This window comes from Lacerta agilis, chromosome Z, assembly GCF_009819535.1.
Source record: "Lacerta agilis isolate rLacAgi1 chromosome Z, rLacAgi1.pri, whole genome shotgun sequence".
Taxonomy (NCBI): Eukaryota; Metazoa; Chordata; class Lepidosauria; order Squamata; family Lacertidae; genus Lacerta; species Lacerta agilis.
The window spans coordinates 18262658-18284992 of NC_046331.1; the positions used below are offsets into that span (position 1 = coordinate 18262658).

General features: G+C 43.9%; 1 protein-coding gene across 1 annotated transcript; it reads left to right on the plus strand.

Annotated features, from left to right (window-relative positions):
- Nucleotides 1-207: 207 nt before the first annotated feature.
- Nucleotides 208-9170, plus strand: YIPF6 (Yip1 domain family member 6). The gene is made up of 7 exons (XM_033137634.1): nt 208-317; nt 1879-2007; nt 2928-3006; nt 3565-3607; nt 4526-4651; nt 7381-7538; nt 8630-9170. The coding sequence occupies exons 1-7, from the start codon at nt 261-263 to the stop codon at nt 8743-8745; spliced, it is 708 nt and encodes a 235-aa protein (XP_032993525.1). The 5' UTR covers nt 208-260; the 3' UTR covers nt 8746-9170.
- Nucleotides 9171-22335: the final 13165 nt, after the last annotated feature.

Sequence of the window (22335 nt, forward strand, 5' to 3'; positions counted from 1 at the left end):
ATTTCAAAACTTGGGAGAACATAGTGTAATTTTGACTCAGAGTCGTGGGGGAGTAGAAGAGCGCCCTTATAATCCCTTATGAGAAATTCGGCTCTCTCTTTCCCCACCAGCGCCCTGCGCCCTGCACCCCGCCTCTGGCTTCTGGCCTAGGCCTCCTGCGTTGCTATGGCAACAGAAGGGCCGGCGCGGTATGATGACGCACACGCGGTAGGGGGCGTGGTTGCTGGCCACGTCGTAGCTCCATAGTAGCTGGGTCCAAGATGGCGGCAGCCGAGGAAGCGGCAGCAATGCGGGCTGATGGAGGCACGAAACCGCTGGTGGGTCGAGAGGAAAGGCGAAAGGAGGGGAGGGGAACCGGCTGAAGAAGGCCGCGGGGAGGGCGTGAGACCCCTTCAGGCGCAGGGCTGACCGACGGAACTCCCCGCCACAAGATGGGATGACGTCAGAAGCAGGGCGCTCCTGGACCCTAAGAGCTCCTGCCCGAATAAAATGGTTGTGACCCCATTCCCCTACCCTGATAGCGCTCTCGGAGGGAGGGAGGAGATCAAGGGCAGCCGAACCTCCATGTCCCAGGCAGTCTATCTCTGAGCACCAGCCAGATACCCGGGAAGGACAGCTCCGGGCTTCTTCGTGCCTCCACTCTCCTCCTTCGATGGTTCCCTGGGAGGCTGGGCCAAGTGGGACCTTCGAGCTGACCCAACAAAGCTGTTGTGTTCTTGTGTTTAAACTGAAAAGAGGCGTGTGAGGGCTGATAACTGCAGCCTCCCTCCCTCTGTGGTTGCAGTCTGCATTGCCATCAGCGTTATTCTTGCTGCAAATCGTTACCAGCCTTTCAGTCATATGTGGGTCACCAAAATTGAAACAAGCTTAATATTGAAATGCAACATTAAAAATAGTTTAAAACAACTTTAAGAAAAAGGCCCCCAAATTTTGTTGAATCTATATTTGTCAGTGAATATTATTGTTGTTATTATTTATTAACTTTCTATACCGCACTTCATCGAAGGTTCACAGGGCGGTTTACAATATAAAAACAAAAATACATAACATAGTAACAAACAAAAACAATAACCTCCCATAGTTATTTTATTATTTATTAAATTTCTATGAGAGCTGCAATAGCATAAAATAGGATGCTCCTAATTAGACGATGCATATATCTGGTGGGCAAATGCTGGAATTGTAACAGCACCATGTTCTGCAGGTGTCCAGCCTGTTGGCGCACTGCAGGAAGTTGGACTAGATAATCCTTGGGGGTACCTTCCAACTCTAAAATCCTCTAAAAGGATAATCCTTGGGGGTACCTTCCAACTCTAAAATTCTGTGATTCATTGGAAGTTTTTAAGCAGAGGTTTGATGACCACATGTCAAGGAGATGTGCAGGGACTTGGACTCGGTGACCCTAATGCAGTGTTTTTCAACCTTTTTTGGGCAAAGGCACACTTGTTTCATGAAAAAAATCACGAGGCACACCACCATTAGAAAATGTTAAAAAAATTAACTCTGTGCCTATATTGACTATATATAAAGTAATTTTTCAATTTTTCCCACGGCACACCAGGCAACACCTCGCGGCACACTAGTGTGCCGCGGAACAGTGGTTGAAAAACACTGCCCTAATGGTCCTTTTCCAGCTCTGCAGTTCGGTTATTCAATGTAGAGCTTTAGTCTGACCTAAAAAGGCAATCATAACCATACATTGTATGTTTTGTTTCCCCCAAGAATGCTACCCCTCCCCGCTTTTGCATGCTTAAACTTCAAATGTTACATCATTTGTTTCTGTCCTTTAAAATTGTAAACTGGCTTGGATGCCTTGCAGAAAGGTGGTGCATAAAAGCTAATAATAAAAATAATTAAAAGTGTGTTGAAAATATGCAGTTTGCAGGCCTTGCAGATGTGTCAATATCGGAAGATATTCCCGTAGAAGGAGAAATCACAGTTCCTGTGGGATCTCGTTCCCCAGACGAAGACAACTCCACCCTTGATGAGCCGGTTAAGGACACAATCGTAAGTGTCTTGTAGAGGCTGAGGGGTAGAAATTTAAAAGATTGTCTTAAAATGGTGCTCTCCAAGTTTCCAAAGGTGCTTGCAATTTATGCAGGTTAATTTCAGGGATTGGCTAAACCACATCACCTCTTCAGCTGAAAATGTGTTTTGCAGTAATTAATAATGTGGAAATTTAAGTGGCTCTGGCACAATTCTCACTTGATGGGTGTGTAATAATTAGATTGTGTCATAGGGTGGAACCCGAGAGTAAGCTTAGTTTGACCCTGTTGTAGGGACCCTGTCAGAAGTTCAATCTTATTTTCTGTAACGCAATATCTTAATGTTAACATGGCATGCCATTTATCAAGGGGTGGGCTATAACTCAGTGGTGTACAGCCTTGTGTGCCGATGGTCCCAGTTTCAACCCCCAATGGCATGTCCAGATAGGGCCAGGATAGGTGTTGCTGCCAATCAGTCTGACTCAGTATAAGGCAGCCCCCTACATTCCTGTGAAGACCTCTAGGAGTCTTGCTGCTTGTTCCAGGCTGAGGGGGTGGGGGTGGTTCGCTTGTCACAGTAAACCTGCCATTTTTGCTGTTCTAGATTGACATAGCAGGGAGGCCTGGATCAGGCCCATTGCTGGTAGTTGGAGTGCCTCAGGAGCCAGTGAATCCTTGGTCAGCCCATCTCTACCACCCAAATGCCCTGTTTTGTGGGTCTGCACCAGTAACCACTGATGGTAGCTTCTGCTCACCATGCATTCAGCTCAGTGGCAGCACTCTGTTGATAGAACCTGGCAGAGAGGAACCTGGGCCACATCCTGACCCCATCCAGCATGTCAGTTTGTGGGGCGGAGCGGGGGGTTAGCATTGCTCTAATAGCGTCCTTTGCCCGAAAATTTGTACAGCCCAGTAATACAGCCCATTCCTCAAACTTTTCAGATGCGGGACCTGAAAGCAGTTGGGAAGAAATTCGTCCATGTCATGTATCCCAAAAAGAGCAGTGCCCTCCTGAGAGACTGTACGTGCCAGATTCGTTTCAAAGCTTTGAAACCTGTGGAAATAAATCCACCTTTTTCTCTGACTAACCTGTCTAAAAATCAGCATTTCTTTCAAGCGAGGGAGTAACACGAGGAATTCAGAGGTGTGGTGGGGAGGGAAGAGAAGTTTTAAGTGAAATATTTGGTGGGTTAAATTCTCCATTTGAAACAATGTAGTGATACAGGGATTTGACCTGACTCAGGCCCCAAATACCCAAAAGGCCACCTTTTCCCCTACAGACCTTCGGGTGCTGAGGGGGCCCAATGGGTAGCCCTCTGCCTTCAGAGGATACAGACCCATTTTATTTCTGTGATTGCAAGTCATTTAAACTCTTCTTAATATTATTTTTTAATGTTGTAACCTGCCCTGGGACCTTAGGATGAAGCATGGGGAATAAATAAATAAATAAATAAATAATTTGATGCCCTACAGTCGAGTGACTGGGGAGGCAGTGGGTGGCTGGAGGAAAAGGAAGTCATGCTTTTCCTTAGCTTTCCCACCCCCTTCATTGGTTTTCTTTCTCTTTCTTTTCTTCCAGGGGATTTATGGGGTCCTCTAGTCCTGTGTGTTTTACTTGCCCTGTAAGTACCTGCATTCCTCCCTTCCCCTTCAATGCTCTGGGATTTGTTGGGGGAAACAGCCAAAAGCAGTGCTGAAGCTACAATAATAAACCAAAGCAATGTAGAATATGAATAAAACAATGCCACACTAATATTTTTTTTAAGCCAGCATTTTTAAAGATTATGATTCTCAGGATCCTCATATGGGGCCTAATCTGGATGTTGGCAGTTGCTGCAACAGGCTATGGGCTGCACAAGGGCTTCTCCTTTTTTGCAGAGGGCAAACTTTGTCTTTATTTTTTATTTATTACGTTTATATCCTAATTTTCCTCCCAGGCAGAGGGTAAACTTTGTCTTTATTTTTTATTTATTACATTTATATCCTAATTTTCCTCCCAGGGAGCTCAAGATAGTGTACAAGGTTCTGGTCCTCCCTAACCCTTTTATCCTCACAACAACTCTGTTAGGCCGAGAGTGCAAGGTCACACCCAGTGAGCTACATAGCCAAATGGGAAGATTTGAACCATGGTCTCTCATAGGTCCTAGCTTGACACTGAAACCATTATGCTACACTGGCTTAACTGTCACATCCCTCGACTCGGCACCAATGTGGCAGTGAATTCTGTTGGTATAGAGGGCAGTGAAGAAGTAACTGCATGCCACCCAGACTTCTTATTTAACTTAATTACAGCACCTTGCCCTTTTCTCCAAGGAGTTTGTGGTGGCATACATGATTCTTCCCCTCTTTAATTAATCCCAGCAATGATCCTGTGTGGTAGGTCAGGCTGAGTGACTGGCTCGGTGAGCTTCATGGCTGAGTGGAGATTTGAACCCTGGTCTCTCCCAGTCCCTAGTTTGACACTCCTGAACCACACTGGTTCTCCAGATTTGCCTGCTGTTTGCTGCTGATCTAATTCTCTTGCTTCCCCCCTTTCCCAGAATGCTTCAGGGAGGAGCAGCAAATAGCACGGAAGACAGAGGACCCCAGTTTGCAGAGGTCTTTGTCATCATTTGGTTTGGAGCTGTTGTCATCACACTGAATTCCAAACTGCTTGGAGGAACCATGTGAGTGTGTGGTGGGTGGGTGCTGTAACCATGTTCTCTGGTGGCAGGGGTCTGGGGAGATGGGAGAGAGGCAGTTCTCCTTGCAAAGCTGTTCTCCACATCTTCCTTTTTTGCTTGTGTAACGATGAAGAGTCCCTTTGAAAAACAGGACATCCCTGAGATTGTAGGCTGCCCAGTCCACCTTGATGCCAGGTCACATTCATTTCCAATATCCGAGGAGGGCAATGCAGAACTAGTTTGTAAAACTCTTTATTATATATTTGTTGTCTGCAGCTAAATTGACTTATCACTCAGGGATGCAGAAATTACGTTGGACTTTCCCATTCCCATTTGGTTTCAGAAGGCCCTATGCATTATATATGATTTTATCAGTATCTGTAATAAGTGTCTTTTTGATGCAATGGCCTGTAGGCTATGCAAATAAAGTTTGTTGTTGTTGTTGTTGGCCCTATGCATCCTAATTGCAGAAAAGTTTACGCGTGATACGTGTTTCAAGAGGCACCACCTAGCCAAATAAAGTCATATTTGGTCCCCACCAAATTTCACTTTATTTGGTACTGATTACATACAGTGGTACCCCACAAGACGAATGCCTCGCACAACGAAAAACTTGCAAAACGAAAGGGTTTTGCGAGTTTTTAGTTGACTCACGAGACGAATTCATCTATGGCCGTGCTTCGCCAGACGAATTCGTCTGGCGGGGTACCACTGTAAGCCGGCACCGGAGCTGCGCGGCGCCGCGTTTTAAGGCTGCAGCGAGCAAACAGCAGCGCTGCTGTTCACCCGCTGCAGCTTTAAAAAGGCTTACCTTTTTGCTCCGGTGGGGAGGGGTGTTGACCGCGGCGCGTCCGCCATTTTGGATTGACTCAGACATGCGCAGTCGATCCAAGATGGCGGACGCGACGCGGACAACACCCCTCCCCACCGGAGCAAAAAGGTAAGCCTTTTTAAAGCTGCAGCGGGCGAACAGCAGCGCTGCTGTTCACTCGCTGCAGCCTTAAAGCGCGGCTCCGGTGCCGGTTGGGAGGGGCCCCCAGACTTTTTTCCCCATAGGAACGCATTAATTAAATTTTAATGCGTTCCTATGGGAAACGGTGCCTCGCAAGACGAAATTTCCGCAAGACAAAGAGTCTTGCGGAACGAATTAATTTCGTCTTGCGAGGCACCACTGTACTAATTTGGTACTGATTACATACTAAGGGACGTGGGTGGCGCTGTGGTCTAAACCACTGAGCCTAGGGCTTGCCGATCAGAAGGTTGGCGGTTTGAATTCCCTGCAACAGGGTGAGCTCCCATTGCTCGGTCCCTGCTCCTGCCAACCTAGCAATTCGAAAGCACGTCAAAGTGCAAATAGATAAATAGGTACCGCTCCAGTGGGAAGTTAAATGGTGTTTCTGTGCACTGCTCTGGTTCGCCAGAAGCGGCTTAGTCATGCTGGCCACATGACCCGGAAGCTGTACGCCAGCTCCCTCAGCCAATAAAGCGAGATGAGCGCCACAACCCCAGAGTCGTCCGCGACTGGACCTAATGGTCACGGGTCCCTTTACCTTTACCTTTACATACTAATATCCACTATTACTAGTGCTCTCTGTTCATGCTAGAACAATAACCTTTTATAGTCTGACCTTAGATTGCAAACTGCTTTGAGGTTTTTCTTTAACAGTGCAGCGGTGTATAAATTTTATGAGATAAAAATAAAATAACTGAACCTCTTCACATTCCAGTGTTCTATCCAACATGTACAATGGCTCTTGTTTTGTTTTGTTGTTAAATATGTTGATTATTTAAGAAACCTTTTTTTATAACATTAAAAAAAAATCCATTGAGGCCTCTGCCAATGATGCAGAGTGCCATCTTATGCTGCACCGTGTACGTTCTCATTTGAGAACAGACTGTTGAGTCTCCCTTTCTGCTGGATGTTTGTACGTTCTGGAAAAAAGGAAATCTTTTTCAGATGTAAGTGGCAGAACTATGCTTCAGTGTCCCATGGACTCAAATGTCAGTGTCCATATTTGTATGTAAATGCTTATTATTTCATAAAATTTATACACTGCTTGATTGTAAAAACAAACCTTAAAGCATGTTACAAAGAGACTAAAACAATCAAATTATCAGTGAAAACAGTTTAAAAGAACTACAGCCAAAGGTTACGTTGCAAGTTATTGCATGCATTGGCAGAGCATGCCTAAATCCACCCCATTACGCCCCCTTTTCCTGCCACTTCTGGTTTGTGGTGATATGTGTGTGCACAGTCACATGTTCTTTGAATGTGCACAAAATGGGAATAGACTGTATTTAAAACATTTTTTTAAAAAAAACAATAAACTAAAAACAGATTAAAACATACATACATCCATATTATACATGCCTGAGTAGGTTTGTCTAAACACAAATGTTTCTAGCAGGTGCTGAAAAGAGCAGGGAAGGCTTGAGCTTGACGTCAATAGGCAGGGAATTCCAAAGTAGAGATGCTGCCCTGTCACTTAGTCATATGTGCTTCTTGAATCGCATAACCACAAAGCCCTTAAGGTGAGATGGCATAAGCTTTGTTGTGAAGCCTCTGGCCATTCATGAGTGGTAATTTATGCCCCCCAATATGCTTCTGGACTGCTGTCTGGAGACCAGCATCCAGAAGCTGACCATCTGTGCTCCGGAAGTGAGTGCAATACACCTGCCCTTTCTCTTCCCCACACCCACCCAGAATTTAATGCTGTTTCTCTCTTCCCAAGTTCTTTTTTTCAGAGCCTCTGTGTTCTGGGTTACTGCATCCTCCCCTTGACAGTGGCTCTCCTGGTCTGCAGGCTTGTCCTGCTAGCAAGCTCTGATACTCCTGGCTTCATCGTGCGTCTCTTAGTTGTGGTGGCCATGTTTGCCTGGTCGACGCTAGGTATGTCTGAGAAGGAAGTGCAGTGTGGAACCTTTTCAGTCCTGTCTTCAAATGCACACATTTAAAGCCCCCATGAGCTCAGCAGCGTTGCGTCCTCCAATTCACATCTTTGATTTGTCCAGCACTATCAGTAAGTGGCTAGGAGTGAGTTTCTTTTTAAAACATTACAGAAGAAGCAAAGCTTGTCTGTGTGGCAATGATGCCCCCCCCCCAACGTTTTCTCCAGGGTTAGCATTTTGCTTAGCTTCCTTTCCTAACAGGATATTGTGTACCATTTTTTGGTACAAAGGAAAGAAAAATAAAAGTCTCACCAAATTTCTGGCATTGAATTCTATCTGCTGGTGTCATGTTTGACTCTGGCCTCCTGTGGTCTAATGCATGGAGAAAGCGAATAGAGAAAAGTTTTTCTCCCTCGTAATACTCATGGACATCCAGTGAAGCTGAATGTTGGGAGATTCAGGACAGAAAAGGAAATCCTTCCACCACAGAGTTCAGAGTTAAACTATGGAACTCACTCCCACAAGAGGTAGTGATATCCACCAACCTAGATAACCTTTGTAAGAGGATTAGACAAATTCATGGATGAGGAGAAGGCTATTGACTAGTCATGGTTACTAGCCATGATAGCTGTGCTCTACCTCTACAGTCAGAGGCAGCAATGCTTCTGAATACCAGTTGCTGGAAACCACAGGAGGGGAGAGTTGCTCTTGTACTCAGATACTACTTGAGGGTCTCCACAGGCATCTGGTTGACCACTCTGCAAACAGGTTGCTGAACTAGATGAGACACTGGTCTGATCCAGCAGACTTATGTTTTCAAGATGCAATCTAAATTTTCAGGTTGGTGTCCAGTGTTCCTGTTGCATTAATGCAAGGGACATGTGACAGGGGAACAGAACTTTCCTGTTCCCTCTGCTCCCCTTTGCACACCTTCACATAAGCTCTGGAGGGTTGGGAGGTGTCCTGGGAAGATTTTGGGGTGCATGTGGGACACAGAATAAATGTAAGTGCTGCTGGGGCTGCTTTGGATACAACCACAATTTTCTGCTTTTTTCTGTGTGTATTCTAAATATTCCTTTTCTTTCTTTTCAGCATCCACCGCTTTCCTGGCAGACAGCCAGCCCCCAAATCGCAAAGCCCTGGCAGTCTACCCCATCTTCCTCTTCTATTTTGTCATCAGCTGGATGATCCTCACCTTTGCCCCATAGTGACACAAAATCAGTGGAGACCCCAAAGCTGAATGAAGGTGGCTTCTGTCTCTGTTAAGCCTCTCAGTTGCTGGCTTTCCCCAACATTGCCCTCTAATTTATCTACCTGTATTTATGCTGTGTGTTGGACAAAGGCAGAACTGGTCCCCAGGAGTGTTCTGAAGATCCCTTTTGTGTTTCTGATTCCTCTGAGAATGCAACTGATGTTTGTCTGCTTACTCCTCTTGTAAATACCCACGAGGGGGCAATGTTGCCCTTTTTGAAGAATGCTGCTGATGCATAAGAAAGTAGAAATCCTGTCTCGATCCATCAAAGCTGTTGATAAAGGCAGATAGCAAAAGATACCAAACCTTAACCAGCTTATCAGAACACTTGGCGCTTTGTCTTCTGTACATCAGGACATTTTCAAATGCTTGTTATCTCTTGATGGGAGAATGCCTGGAGAATGTGCCATTGAAGTTATGCAAAGTGATGCAATAGTTTATGCCAACCATGACACACCTTGTTGCCTCCAGAGACTATAGGACTACAACTCCCATCATTCCCTACTGGCACAGGCATGCTCACCAGGACTGATGGATATTGTAGTCCAGCAACATCTGGAGGATGTTAGTTTAGCAAAGGCTTGTTTGTGTGGTCTTAGCATGTCCATGATAGCTTTTACGCTGCTGCCCCTAATTTTTTGTGGAGGTGTGGTGCAAGCCTAGTGGTTCCTTCTGTACAGGGAATTATCTCTCTCTTGAAATACAAATATATTTTGGAATGACTTCTGAAAAGAATGCTTGAGTTATGCTGTCTGCAGGTCACATTGTGTTGTGAGTACCTTGCGTTACTTGCAACTTACTGGACAGATTATACTTTTTCTAACTGCAAAAGAAAACCCACTATTGACCTTCCAACAGAACTCAAGTTAACTGTTACTAATCTTGTGGACAAAGGACAGAAAAAAATGAGCAAATAACATCAGTATGCTCCCCCCCCATGTGTGTGTGTTGTGGCTAACAAGTCAGAAATTGACATGAGAAAGCTGCCCAGTCTTAAGTCCCAAGTGACCCAAGTGGTGTTAAATACCTTTTAATATGTCAGGACTTCAGCATTCAGAACACAGCCTGTGGGAGCCTGGTTTCTTCTTCTTCTTCACCTTTCCCCTTGGTTGAGAAGTAGGGGTGTGGAGCAAGCAGTTCCCACATCCCATCTCCATATAGACGTCCTATTGCAAGGCAGCTGTAAAACGGCCACCATCTTGGTGGGGAAGGAGGACTCTCAATTGTGTGAATTGGGTCCAAGCAATGTCAGTCTGTACACATCCTGGTGCTAAGAGGCTTGGAGAGTCATGGCCACCCGTCTGAGAAAGGTGCACATAAGCATAAATCTTATGCGTAAATCTCCATCCGTGTTGTGGGTGCCACCATTAGATTTGATGATGCCACTATTAGATTTGATCTACAGCCAGCTTTTGCTCTTTCAAGAGGGAGGCATTGGGGAAAGGGCAGTTTTTATTTTATTTTTTGTCATTTGCCTTAATAAACCTGAGATATGTTACCCAAAAACACTAAATTTTATTATATGATCCATGTTTTCCTCTGCTTGCTGTCTTGCCACTTGCTGGAGGCATGAAAATAAATCTCTACCCATCTTAATTGTAACTCCAGTCTTGTGTATAGCTCACTGCTGGTGTGTGTGTATGTATGTGTTTCAGTTGGGGAGCAAAAGGTATAAATTGTTTTAATTGCAAACTTTTATAAATAAAAATGTTGAAAAAGGCGTTTGGAATCTATTCTGTGTCCCAAAGTCTGCCAAGTAAAAACAAAACAAAAACTGCTCTCATTTTCAAATGTAGATACTTCGTAACATCCAAACGTGTCTGTTTCAACTTTGTACCAACACTCCCAAATCAGGGGACCATGCTTCCTAGATAGAACAAGCAACATGACTGAGGTGTACAAAGTGTTTTTCAGACACAATGAAGGTATTTCAGTTGTGGGGAATTCTGGAGGAGGAACATGGTGAATTGAATGTCTTTTGTTGGTGGGGTGCCAGTGGAGATCATTACATGGTAAATGATGACAGCCAGACATAAGTCTTGGCTATTGAATTCACTCTGGAAAAAAGAGTGAATGGGAGGCTCTGAAAAAAGCCATTTTCTGTTTCAAGAAGCTGAAAAGCTGTCAGCTCTTGGGAACTCTGATGGGGTTAAGTGATTTGCAAGCTGAGGAATCACAGACCCAAAGCCATGTAAGAGCCCTAATGGGCATAGGATCTGCAAAAGTCTCCCCTTCTTAATTATTTCTGAGCCTTATGATTTATAACAGAAAGATACGGAACTGCTGGTGGAAATTTACATTTGATGCTTGAGCTGCTTTCTGCCTTCCAAGAAGAAAGGAAGGGAAGGCAGAAGAAAAAACCCTACTTTAATGGTTTGCGTCAATGAAGTTTTAAATGAACATGCAAGTTCTGTGTGCTAAGAATTTTTATTTTCTTGCTCTTTAAAAAAATAGATTTTATTGAAGTTTCAAAAAGAATACACAAAAGAATATGCAGTATATTTTTAAATCAAATATAAAAAACTAATCAAATAAAAACAAGAAGAGAAAGCTTTTGTTTCTTCGTCTGTCAGCTATATATAAAAAATAGTTGAAGCATCCACTCCAAGATAACACCCCAAATTCCACTTTCTATAAACCAATATTTTCTTAAATTATCAAACCCATATAGGTTCATTTTCTTTTTCACACAATGTCTATAAGAAGTTTCCAGTCTAGTAAACGTAGACAATTATTTTTCTCTGAGGTTGGAAAAGGAATGGAATGCCTTTAAGGGATATATACAAAATTATATTGAAAGACCTGAACTATCAGAATGAAACAAGTTCCGTGAGAAAAATAAGCTAGAAGGAGTTACAGGTGGGTAGCCGTGTTGGTCTGCCATAGTCAAAACAAAATCGAAAATTCTTTCTAGTAGCACCTTAGAGACCAACTGAGTTTGTTCCTGGTATGAGCTTTCGTGTGCATGCACACTTCTTCAGATACGTATCTGAAGAAGTGTGCATGCACACGAAAGCTCATACCAGGAACAAACTCAGTTGGTCTCTAAGGTGCTACTAGAAAGCTAGAAGGAGAAAAGGAATTCAAAATATTAATATTGAAAATAATAGTTTAATTATTATTAGTATTGAAAATAATAGTATAATTAATAGTATATAAGAGAAATGGTAGAAGACAGAAAATATTGCAGCTGAGAAGATTGGAAGCCCAGCACTGGGTGAGGTGGAGGGTGGTGGAGGTTAAGGGTGGTAGAGGGGTGAGAAGGAATGTAAAATGTTATTTATAGGCATAACCAATTATTTTCTACACAATGTACGGGGGAATGTATATATGTGTGTATGTATATTTGTATGTGTCTATTGGTATGTTTTAATATTAATTTTTTTCAATAAAAAAAATATTTTTCTCTGAGCAAACACATGAATTCCACCATCTCGGCTAAATCCAGTAATTTCAACAACCATTTCTCCACTGTAGGTAATGATGAATCTTTCCATCTTGGCCCATACGAAAGTCTTACCACTGTGGTTGTATATTGAAATAAAGATCCATAGTCTTTTTCTAATTGTTTATCCATAAGTCCCAGCAGGAAAATTACCCTTCAAAATCCTCCGTATCATTGTAGGTATTTATATTCAATATTTTTTTAGATTTTTTACATGTCCACCAAGATTCTATTAACTCTCTTTTAGGAAGGAATTCACGTTGATCATGATGAGTGAAATACTGTATATTAATAATAATAAAAAAACTGACAAAGGGTCTCATGAGCCAGAGGCTTGTTTTTTTAAATAATTTTTTTACTGAAAGAAATTTTAAATCCATAAAAAATCTCAACATTGCAATCAAATACATTTTTCCCTCCCCCTCCTACCCTCCAAGATTTCCCCCAGCTCCCATAACTGTTTTGTTTGTATATGTTAATTCTGCATGTAATACATCTGTAAGTATTATTGTCACATTATTCAAATTCATATTGTGCCAATAAAATTTGTGTAAAGGTACCCCTGACCATTTGGTCCAGTTGTGTCCGACTCTGGGGTTGCAGTGCTCATCTCGTGTTACTGGCCGAGGGAGCTGGCGTACAGCTTCTGTGTCATGTGGCCAGCATGACAAAGATGCTTCTGGCAAATCAGTGCATCACACGGAAACGCTGTTTACCTTTCTGCCGGAGCAGTACCTATTTATCTACTTGCAGTTTGACGTGCTTTCAAACTGCTAGGTGGGCAGGAGCAGGGACCAAGCAATGGGAGCTCATCCCGCTGTGGGGATTCGAACCGCCAACCTACTGATCAGCAAGCCCTAGGCTCTGTGTTTATTCAAATCCTGCCAATGAATCTAAATCTGTTTGTTGTTTTTTCAAATAGCTTATAAAAAGTACCCATTCTTCCTTGAAGTCCTGGTAGTCTTTTTCACGGAGTACTGTTTGATGTTCTTCCTTTAAATGATCCAGTTCTTCATTGCTCTTTTCCAATTTGCCAACCTTAATCTCCAAATCTTTTACCTTATCACCTAATTTCTCAAATTTTTCTGACAACACATTCCAGTAGTAGTTTTTTCTAAATCTGCATGCATTTGTTGTGTCAAGTTCTTCATTGACTGGGCCATTACATTTCTGAACTCAATAAACTGTTGTGAAAGAAAACCAGCAAAATCTGGCCTTCCTGCTTCTTCTTGAGAACTTCCACGTCTTTTTTCAATTGAAGATTTCCTAGTGGTAGCCCCCCCCTGCTTTCCTCTCTCCATGTTTACCCAAAAGGTTTCCCACCACTAGAATCTCTATTTTGCTCTATTCAAGGTCACACCTGCTTGATTCCTGTCAAGTCAGAAACAAAAGTATTTCCCCCACTGTTTTACACTATTCAAGGTCACCTTGCCTTCTCTCAGTCTTAGTCAAAAATCAAAATTCCCCCCCTTAAACTATACAATACAAAAGTTCAGAGTGCAGTTAAAATCAATCAAATCAAATCTAGATCAATCAAAGTCAGTCAGGTTCACTTAAAATCAGTCAGAAATTATACTTCTCTTCCACAATGCAGGCACTGTCCTTCTCCAGAGTATTGCTATCTATAAAGAATATTCCAGTCTGGCTGGTGAAGAATAATCCACTTCTTTAAATTGTAATCCAAAATGGCACCATCCAATCCTATAACTTGTTAAGGCTTGTTGAGGTTGCTCAAGAAAGCTTCCCTGCATGTCAGCTGAGCAGCCTCAACAAAACAACACTGAGGAGACCCACCCCTGATCCCAAAAGGGGATGTCCTATTTGGAAAATGGAAAGGGTCTCCTCGTGAGCCAGGAGGGCTCTCCAGGGTGCTCCCCACTTTTGAGCGAAGATTATCTTGTAATCTTGCCACAGCTCATGCAGCAGGCAGGGCTACAGGCTGAAGAAGTGGCCTTTCCAGAGGCTATCTAGTGAATCTGTGTTGGGACATTTGAACTCGGGACCTTGCAATTCACAGCACAGCCAGATTCTTGTAATGGGAATCCTCTCCTTGCAACACATAAACCAAAAGATACGTCAAATAACTACACAGCTACATAAAGCTGGACCCGACTGTACCTAGCGCCTGGACCTGATGTGGAGTTGGCACTTAATATATGCCACATGCTGGTCTTCCCTTCAGACAAAACCCAAAGGAGAATTCACACAACTGTACAAATTCTCAGTTCCGTTCCCCAATGCCATCTTAAATCAGGCTGAAGACAAAGGACTTCCTAGGGAGCCTGCAAAGAAGAATAGCCTAGTGGGTAAGGGTAGTCTGGTCACACTTTCCCCACCCTAAGCTCTGGCCCACTCTTCTGCCTTCTGCAATGACATCATCTTCCATCATCCAATTCTGATTCTAAGATTCTCCTGGCCCCTTCCATAGCATCTGCAGGGTTGCCATAGAGATGGCAACAAACTTTTTTTTTTTTTTGCATCATCATAATTCCGTTGTCTACTCCTTACCGGACGCTTCCTTGGTAAGCACTGGTGAGGCAAGCCTCTCTAATGACCCACAATCCAGTTTCACCCCTGTATAAAGGGAACGTCCTCTTGTCATCATGGCAGGTAGGAAATTGGGTTACCTAGGTGCTTAGAAGGGACCCTCCATTGCCTCATGGGGCTAGAGAGAATCTGAGAAACAAGCAGTGAGATTGAGGGTTTGCATCTAGGGAACAGGTGAAATCTTTGGGCAACTTATAGCTGCATACATGGAAGCTGGGATAGACAAGAGAAAAGAGGTTTTGGTTCAAAAGCTGAAGGGCACAATCTACCCAAATTAGTCACAGCTAAGGCCTAGGGATACCTAACAGTGATGAGGTTAGCTATCCCTAAGGCCTATTCCATGGCTTTTGGTGGGCAATAGATGTGCCCACTAGGTCAGAGGTACTTTCAAAAGTGTGGGTTCATTTCATTTTGCACAACAGCCAATGTGCATTTGTAGAACAGGCAAAAAGAAGAAGAGGAGTGTGATACAGGTTCCCACCACTCTCAGGCGCTGCCACCACCAACCACCTACTTTGGCACTCACTGATTTAATAGCCCAACTGCCCATTGCTTTGTACCCTCTTTTGCATCATAACATTCTCTGGCCACGTAGAATCATGGGGGTTATACTGTGGAGATGGTGGCAAACCAGTTCATACTACCGCAGTTTCCATGGGTGCCCCTCTTTCAGTTGCTGACTTTATTTCAGCCCTCAGTGTACGTTTCTTGGGACCAGTTTGCCTCCCAGCTCAACTTGGACCATCTGTGCCCACTCAGCCACTTCAATCTTTGGAACTGACATTCTTATGGGTGCCACATCATCGCCATTCTGTCTTCGTAGGAGCTTCATCTTTTAGTGTTGCAGTACCTACACTTTGGAATGCACCTAGAGCCAGTGTGATTGTAGTGGTTAGAGGAGTGGACTAGGACCTGGGAGAGACCAGGGTTCCAATCCTTGCTGAGCCATGAAGCTGATCTTGAACCAGCAAAAACCCTACCGAAAGGGAGTTTCCTGCTGCAATCCTTACTATAACTAATCTCCTTCACGTGTAGCAAAAACAAGCTGTAGAACTGGGCTTAAGTGGTCAGGTTTTAACTTAGCTACTCTTACTTGGGAGTAAGACCCTCTTGAATTCAGCAGGCCTTACTTCTGAGTAAACATCTATAGGATCAGGCCACACAAAGCAATGGATGAGGAACAAATGCTTCTGCTCCAGAGAAAGGAGAAGATTGCAGGCTTCATTCTGCTGCTGCTTGGAGCGAATAGTTTCATTTTAAGCTGATTTGCCTGAACTGCCTCCCTTTTCTCTCAGTCCCGCCCTTCTCTTGATAAAGTTGTAAGGGGAGAGAAATGGCACATAAACAATTGCCAGTTTGCATGTGATGCTCTTCCCAACCTCTTTTTTCATTTCCTGCCTGGACACCAAGATGAGCAAAGGAACGGAGAGGCATCTCCACACTTTTTTAGGTAAACGGTGAGAGGTATAGGGAATAGCGCAGGGTTAGCTTGACCCTTTAGCAAAGTGGGATTGGTACTTTTCCAGCAGGGTGGTGGTGGGAGATGAACACATTTTGCAAACGCTGCAAAAAGGAAGTTTGCTGATGCAGTTCTTTTTATAACCCATCTTCTTCACATGTGGCAAAAATAAGCTTATAAGTTAAGGATGCTGCACCCCTCTTATGCTTACCTGGGAGAAAGTGCCACTGAACTCAGCTGTGCTTGCAACTGTAGACTTAAGTGATAAGGTTTTATCTTAGCTACCCTTGATTGGAAGTAAGCCCCTCTTGAATTCAGCAAGGCTTACTTCTGAGTAAACATGCATAGGATCAGACTGCACAAAGCAATGGATTCATTTAAACCAAAATGCAGTGTCTGTGTGCATATATAATTCTCCCTGTGTGTAACATAGTGTTTATAGTCATATAGATGTACATATGAATGATGGGGTGGGTTAGACAGTGGTTCGGGGGGGGGGAGAGATAGAGAGACAGACAGAGGGGGGGGGAGAGATGCAAAACTGCTCTGAAGGCCAGATCACCTGTTTTGCTACTTCTTTAGACATGTATTCATTATTTCCAGAGAGGATGTGCAGAATCTTAAAGGTTTCCATATCTCTCTCTATTAGTAGCATGTGAAGAAGGGATCTAAAACTGGGGTGGCTGTTACATCTATGGTGAATATATGAGGTTGCCATTCTTTTTAGTAGCCTATATCCTAGCAAAGTTATCATCCATTATTTGTATACAGTAACAAGTGGTTGAAAATAAAAGTGGTAAGATTATGAAGCTGCTATTGGGAATCTAAAAAGAAGAAGAAGAAGAAGAAGAAGAAGAAGAAGAAGAAGAAGAAGAAGAAGAAGAAGAAGAAGAAGACTGTTGTTCAAGGTCTTTATAAGTGACTTGGATGAAGGAATTGAGGGGATGCTCATCTAATTTGTAGATGACACCAGACTGGGTGTCATCGTCAAACTAATGCTGCAGGAGGCAGAATTGGGATTCAAGATGAAGTAAACAGATTGGAAAACTAGACCGAAACTAACAGAATGATTCCAAAAGGGACAAATGTAAGGTTCTACAATTAGGCAGGAATAACCAGATGTACAAATATACAACATGGGGGACACCTGGCTTACCCATGTGAAAAGGATCTAGGGGTCTTTAGTAGGCCACAAGTTTAATATGAGTCAACAGTGTGATGTAGTAGTAGTAATAATAATAATAGTAGTAGTAGTAGTAATAATAATAATAATAATAATAATAATAATAATAATAATAATAATGCTAAGGCTATTCTAGGCTGCATCAAGAGAAATATAGTGTCCAGATCAAGGGAAGTCCTAGTACCACTCTATTCTGCTTTGGTGAGAACCCTCCTGGAGTACTGTGTACAGTTCTGGGTGCCACAATTTAAGAAGGAGATTGACAAGCTGGAATGTGTGCAGAGGAAGGCAACCAAGATGATCAAGGGTCTGGAAGCCAAGCCTTATGAGGTATGGTTGAGGGAGTTCGGTATGTTTAGCTTGGGCTGAGAGGAGATATGATAGCCATCTTCAAATATCTAAAGGGCTGTCACATGGAAGAGGGAGCAAGTCTGTTTTCTCCTGCTCTGGAGGGTAGGACTGAACCAATGGTTTCAAGTGACAAGAAAGAAGATTCCAAGTAAACTGTAAAAGCCATAAAGGAAGCCGAGGAGGGGGGAGTGAAGACAATAGGGCCTCTCCACATGGAGCTCTGAAGAGTGGCCATTATAGTTGCTTGGCTCCAGCTTGCTACGTTTGGCCACTGCGTCTGCATCCTTGCTTCAGCCTCTGAGGAGGAGGTGGATGTGGGCATTGATGTAGAATATTTCCCTCTTTTCATCTGAGAAATGCTGGAAGGTATGTAGCTCCTGACCGCAAATTAATCAATATCAGTCTGTTCGCTCCCACCAGGGTGTGTAGAATCCATTTCCTTTGTCCTGTTGTTCATTTCTGTACAATATGGTTCAAAAGAATATTATCCGCTGAAAGTTTTAACTATTTCTGCACACATAGTTATACAGCCGAGCACTGTAAGTACAGGGCACATAATGCCACTGTACAAATCTGTTGTGTGCGACCCCATTTGGAATACTGTGCACCGCTCTGGTCACCTCAGCTCAGAAAAGAGTTGGAAAAGGTTTGGAAATGATTGAGGGGGTGGAGCGACTCCCCCATGAGGCAAAGTTGCTGCATTTGGGACTTTTTAGTTTAGAGAAAAGATAAGGAAAAGGTGACATGATCAAAGTTTCTGAAATGATGCATGGCATGGAGAAAGTGGACACAGAGAAGTTTTCCTCACTCTCTAATAACACTAAAACTCATGGACATCCATTGAATGTGGGAAGATTCAGTACAGATAAAAGAAAGGGTTTGTTCATGCAGTGCATTGTTAAAACTGTAGGACTTGCTCCCACAGGAGGCAGGGATGGCCACCAACTTGGATGGCTTTAAAAGAGGATTAGAAAATACCTTTGATGAAACCTGCTCTCCTTTTTTTCATACATAAGGGAGAAAGAACTTAAAGCTCTTCCAGCAGCCTCACAAACCTGTCTGTGGAGAACCTATATGGACTGCCAATGCTGAGTGCCTGAGGGTGGGGCTTGACACCTGGGTATTTGGAGAGAAGCTTTGTTGGGAGTTTTTGCTGTTGTTACTGATATTAACTGGTATTAACTTTTTGTATCTTTATTTTTATGTGGAAATTGTTCAGTTTGGTTATGTAGTTTGTATTGGTGACTTATTGCATTTTATTACTGGTATTTGCTGGAAGCCGCCCAGAGTGGCTGGGGAAACCCAGCCAGATGGGCGTGGCATTATTATTATTATTATTATTATTATTATTATTATTATTATTACCATGTAATATGACACCATGGGCTTGGTGCTATGGTATTTTCTTTGTTGTGACTGTATTGCATAATAAATATTTTTTTTAAAAATGAAAAAAGAGGATTAGACAAAGTCATAGAAGAGGAGATGGCTATTCATATCTTCTAATGTATCTTCCTTTTGTCTTTCTTTCAGTGGTGGCCACTCAGACACATGAGGGGGACCAATCGCATCATCCTCAGTTGGCAGCTGAAGGAAGCCACCTGGGGGGTTTGTTCCAGCTGCCAGATGATCTCTTCTCTGGCTGCCCTGAGATCAAGAACCTGGTTGCATCCCTTGAGCCACTCCTTCCAGAATGTCTTTCCACACCTCTGGGCTCCAACGAGGCAAGTGAGGGGACATCCAGGGAGGCCCCAGGAAGTGGCCAGGTGTTAGCCACAGCATGTGACACAGCCAGTAAAAACCAACACCAGAGTGAGGGGCAAATCAAAGATGGTGGCAAGGTTCCTAGTGTTACAGGAGCCAAGGGAATGTGTGTGGATACATTGGCAGGACAGCCTCCAAGCCATTTCCCCATGATCTCTGCAGAGCCAGAACTGAGGAAAGAGGGATTTGGAAAGAGCCCGGACACCGATCCAAAGTCTGTGGTGTCAAAGGCGCCAGACTCTACATTTTCTAACATAAAGGGGAAGAGGAAGGCCATTTTGAACGAAGTCAAACTGGTGGGAAATTTCCCCAGAACAAGTCTAGATTTGGAGGTGTGTGGATCTTCACAGTATCTTCAAGAAGGGCTGAGTGCCAAGTGCTCTCGAGGAAGCCATCCCAGCCAGAGAAGCCAGGAGGAGAAATGCAAGGAGGAGAGAAAGATACCTTGCCAAGACTTTCCGAGAAAGGGGAAGGCAAAAAACATTGGGCCCCAGCAGGAAGCTTTAAGAATGGGTGAGGATACGCTGAACAGCAGCAAATCCAAGACAGGAAACAATGATTCCAAGCCAGTGAAAAATCTTGGAGAAACTAAGAGTAGAGAGAAGGTCCAAGCTAAAGGGAACCTGGCTGGGATAAAGGGAGAAAAGAATGAGGTGCCCTCAAAGGCGGTCCCCAGAACCAACCTGGCTTTGCAGATGATAGAGTCTGTGCAAGTCTTCCATCCCCTGGGCAAGAAGAAGTACATAACCTCCATGCCTGCTAAAAACATCTCTCCATTAAATTCTGCCAACAGCAGTTTTGCAAAGACAGAGGCCACATTGGAAAGACCTATGCTGAAGATACCACATAAGCTCAGGCTGGTCCCACCGGTTCCGCTAAGGCTAGTGTCCACTGCCTTGCCAGAGTCCCTGCCAAAGCTGGCAGCCACCCCAATGCCAGAGTCACCACCAGCACCCTCCCCCCTGTCAAACTCACCTCCAGCACCCGCCCCACTGAAAATGCAGCAGGCAGATTTGTCACCTGCAAAACCTCCAACCTCTGTGTGGAATCTGATGCCAGAAACACCCACTTTGCATTCCTCTGAAGGAGAGCCATCATCTCCTGGGGTTTGCCAAGCCAGGGAGTGGGCAGTGCAGTCCAGTGTCCCTGCAGAAAGACTTGATACCCCGATGCGGCTAGCCACCCCAGCTGAAAACCCTTGGTGGCTCTGCAACGTCTACCCACTTGCAATGAGGATAGTGAAGCCTGCGCTACCTGGGCGGTCTGTGTCTCCACCACAGGAAGGTCCAAAGCTTATCACACAGAGGACCACCCCAGGAAGCCCAGAAGAGTCACTACCAGTAATGGAAGAGCAGCAATGTGCTGAGGAGGTGAGGAAGAGAAAAGCTTAGGGAGACTCCAGCACCAGGGGAGGACTTTTGGATATGGGAAAAGAGAAGGAAGATGATCTCTTATAGACATATGCAAGTTCTAACGTGCTATCCTAAGAGCTCTTAGACATGCTTTGGTGATCTATCATATCCTTGGACAATAACTAAGAAGTGGAAGGAACTGAATGTTATCCAGATCTTTGGACCCAATGGGCACATGAACAGATTAAAAGAGACTTCCATTAATGTTGGGTGGAAGGAAGAGGTGTTGCAAATTAACACCCTCAAGGAGAAAAACCTCAAAAGCCTGGGGGTGGGGTAGTAGCAGCTGCAACAGCAGTTCCCAAAATCTGACCATCTCACTCCAAAGGGGAAGAAGACATAAAAGATCCACTAACCTAAAAGTTTCCCAATTTGTGGGCTACCCCTTTCAGCCAACATCTTATAAGGCTACCTACCCATGAGGCTGCCATTGTTCTCATATTTCGAGAGACTAATTTACAACACAAGTGTGAGAAAGCGCAGTTAAGGTGGCAAGAAACCGGTGATTTCTTTTGCAGAATGTCTCATCCTAGCAATCGCTTCTCATTCCTGTTGTTCCTTCACCATTGCTCTGCACTTGTCTGGAACAGAATAGGTGCCCACCCCCTGGTGTCCAACAGGATCTCTGGTACTCATTTTTAGGGGTATCATTCCTGATCCTCTGCAAGGGACAAAGTTGCGTTGATGTTCTTCTTTACAGTCATCAGCTGTAATGTTGCAGGTAGGAAGTGGAAGGCAAAGTGCAGACAATCATTAACAAAACTGTTGGAGACACACTTCTGTTTACAGCAGCTGATGCCTTACAGCAAACTTCCCTAGATCTAAATGAAATCACAAACAGTTCCTTAAACAAACAAGGGTCAAGGCAGCCCTCGGGTGATGAAAGCCAGCTCCCCTTTTGCTTCTGAAAGTGCATTACAATAAATAAATCAGTAGACAGGATGCTGAAATATCCAGGGTTTGGGGTGCAGCGGAGAGGGGCAGAATCCCAAACATCTGAGGTGTTTCTTTTGGCTCAAGGCTGTCTATTTGAGGTGCTGATCCTTGGTAGCAAAGTGTAATCTCTCCTTACTATGTTCCATCTCCTCCCTAACAGCCAACAACAAGGGTTTCTGAAGAACACACTAGAAAAATTAGACGTACTCAGGAAGGGGGAGATTATTATGGGCTGTGATATGAAGTGCCAGGTGCCAAAGTGGAGTGGAAATGGTGGGGAAGGTGCCACTAAGCAATGTTCCTGCAACTCCTGCTGGCCGAGCTAGTGAGGCTTAATTGACCTTTGGAGATCATGCAAGCAAAGTGTCTGTGTTTACTTGTCTTACTGAAATGCATTAATGCATATTGTTGTATCGATTATATGCAAGTCACACAGCATCTTAATTATG

What these genes read in the sequence shown, in the direction of transcription:
- YIPF6 (XM_033137634.1), top strand. Translation starts at nt 261, where the DNA reads ATGGCGGCAGCCGAGGAAGCGGCAGCAATGCGGGCTGATGGAGGCACG. An exon ending in ATGGAGGCACGAAACCGCTG is followed by an intron (nt 318 to 1,878) that starts GTGGGTCGAGAG and finishes GAAAATATGCAG; the next exon opens with TTTGCAGGCCTTGCAGATGT. An exon ending in AAACTGCTTGGAGGAACCAT is followed by an intron (nt 4,652 to 7,380) that starts GTGAGTGTGTGG and finishes TCTCTTCCCAAG; the next exon opens with TTCTTTTTTTCAGAGCCTCT.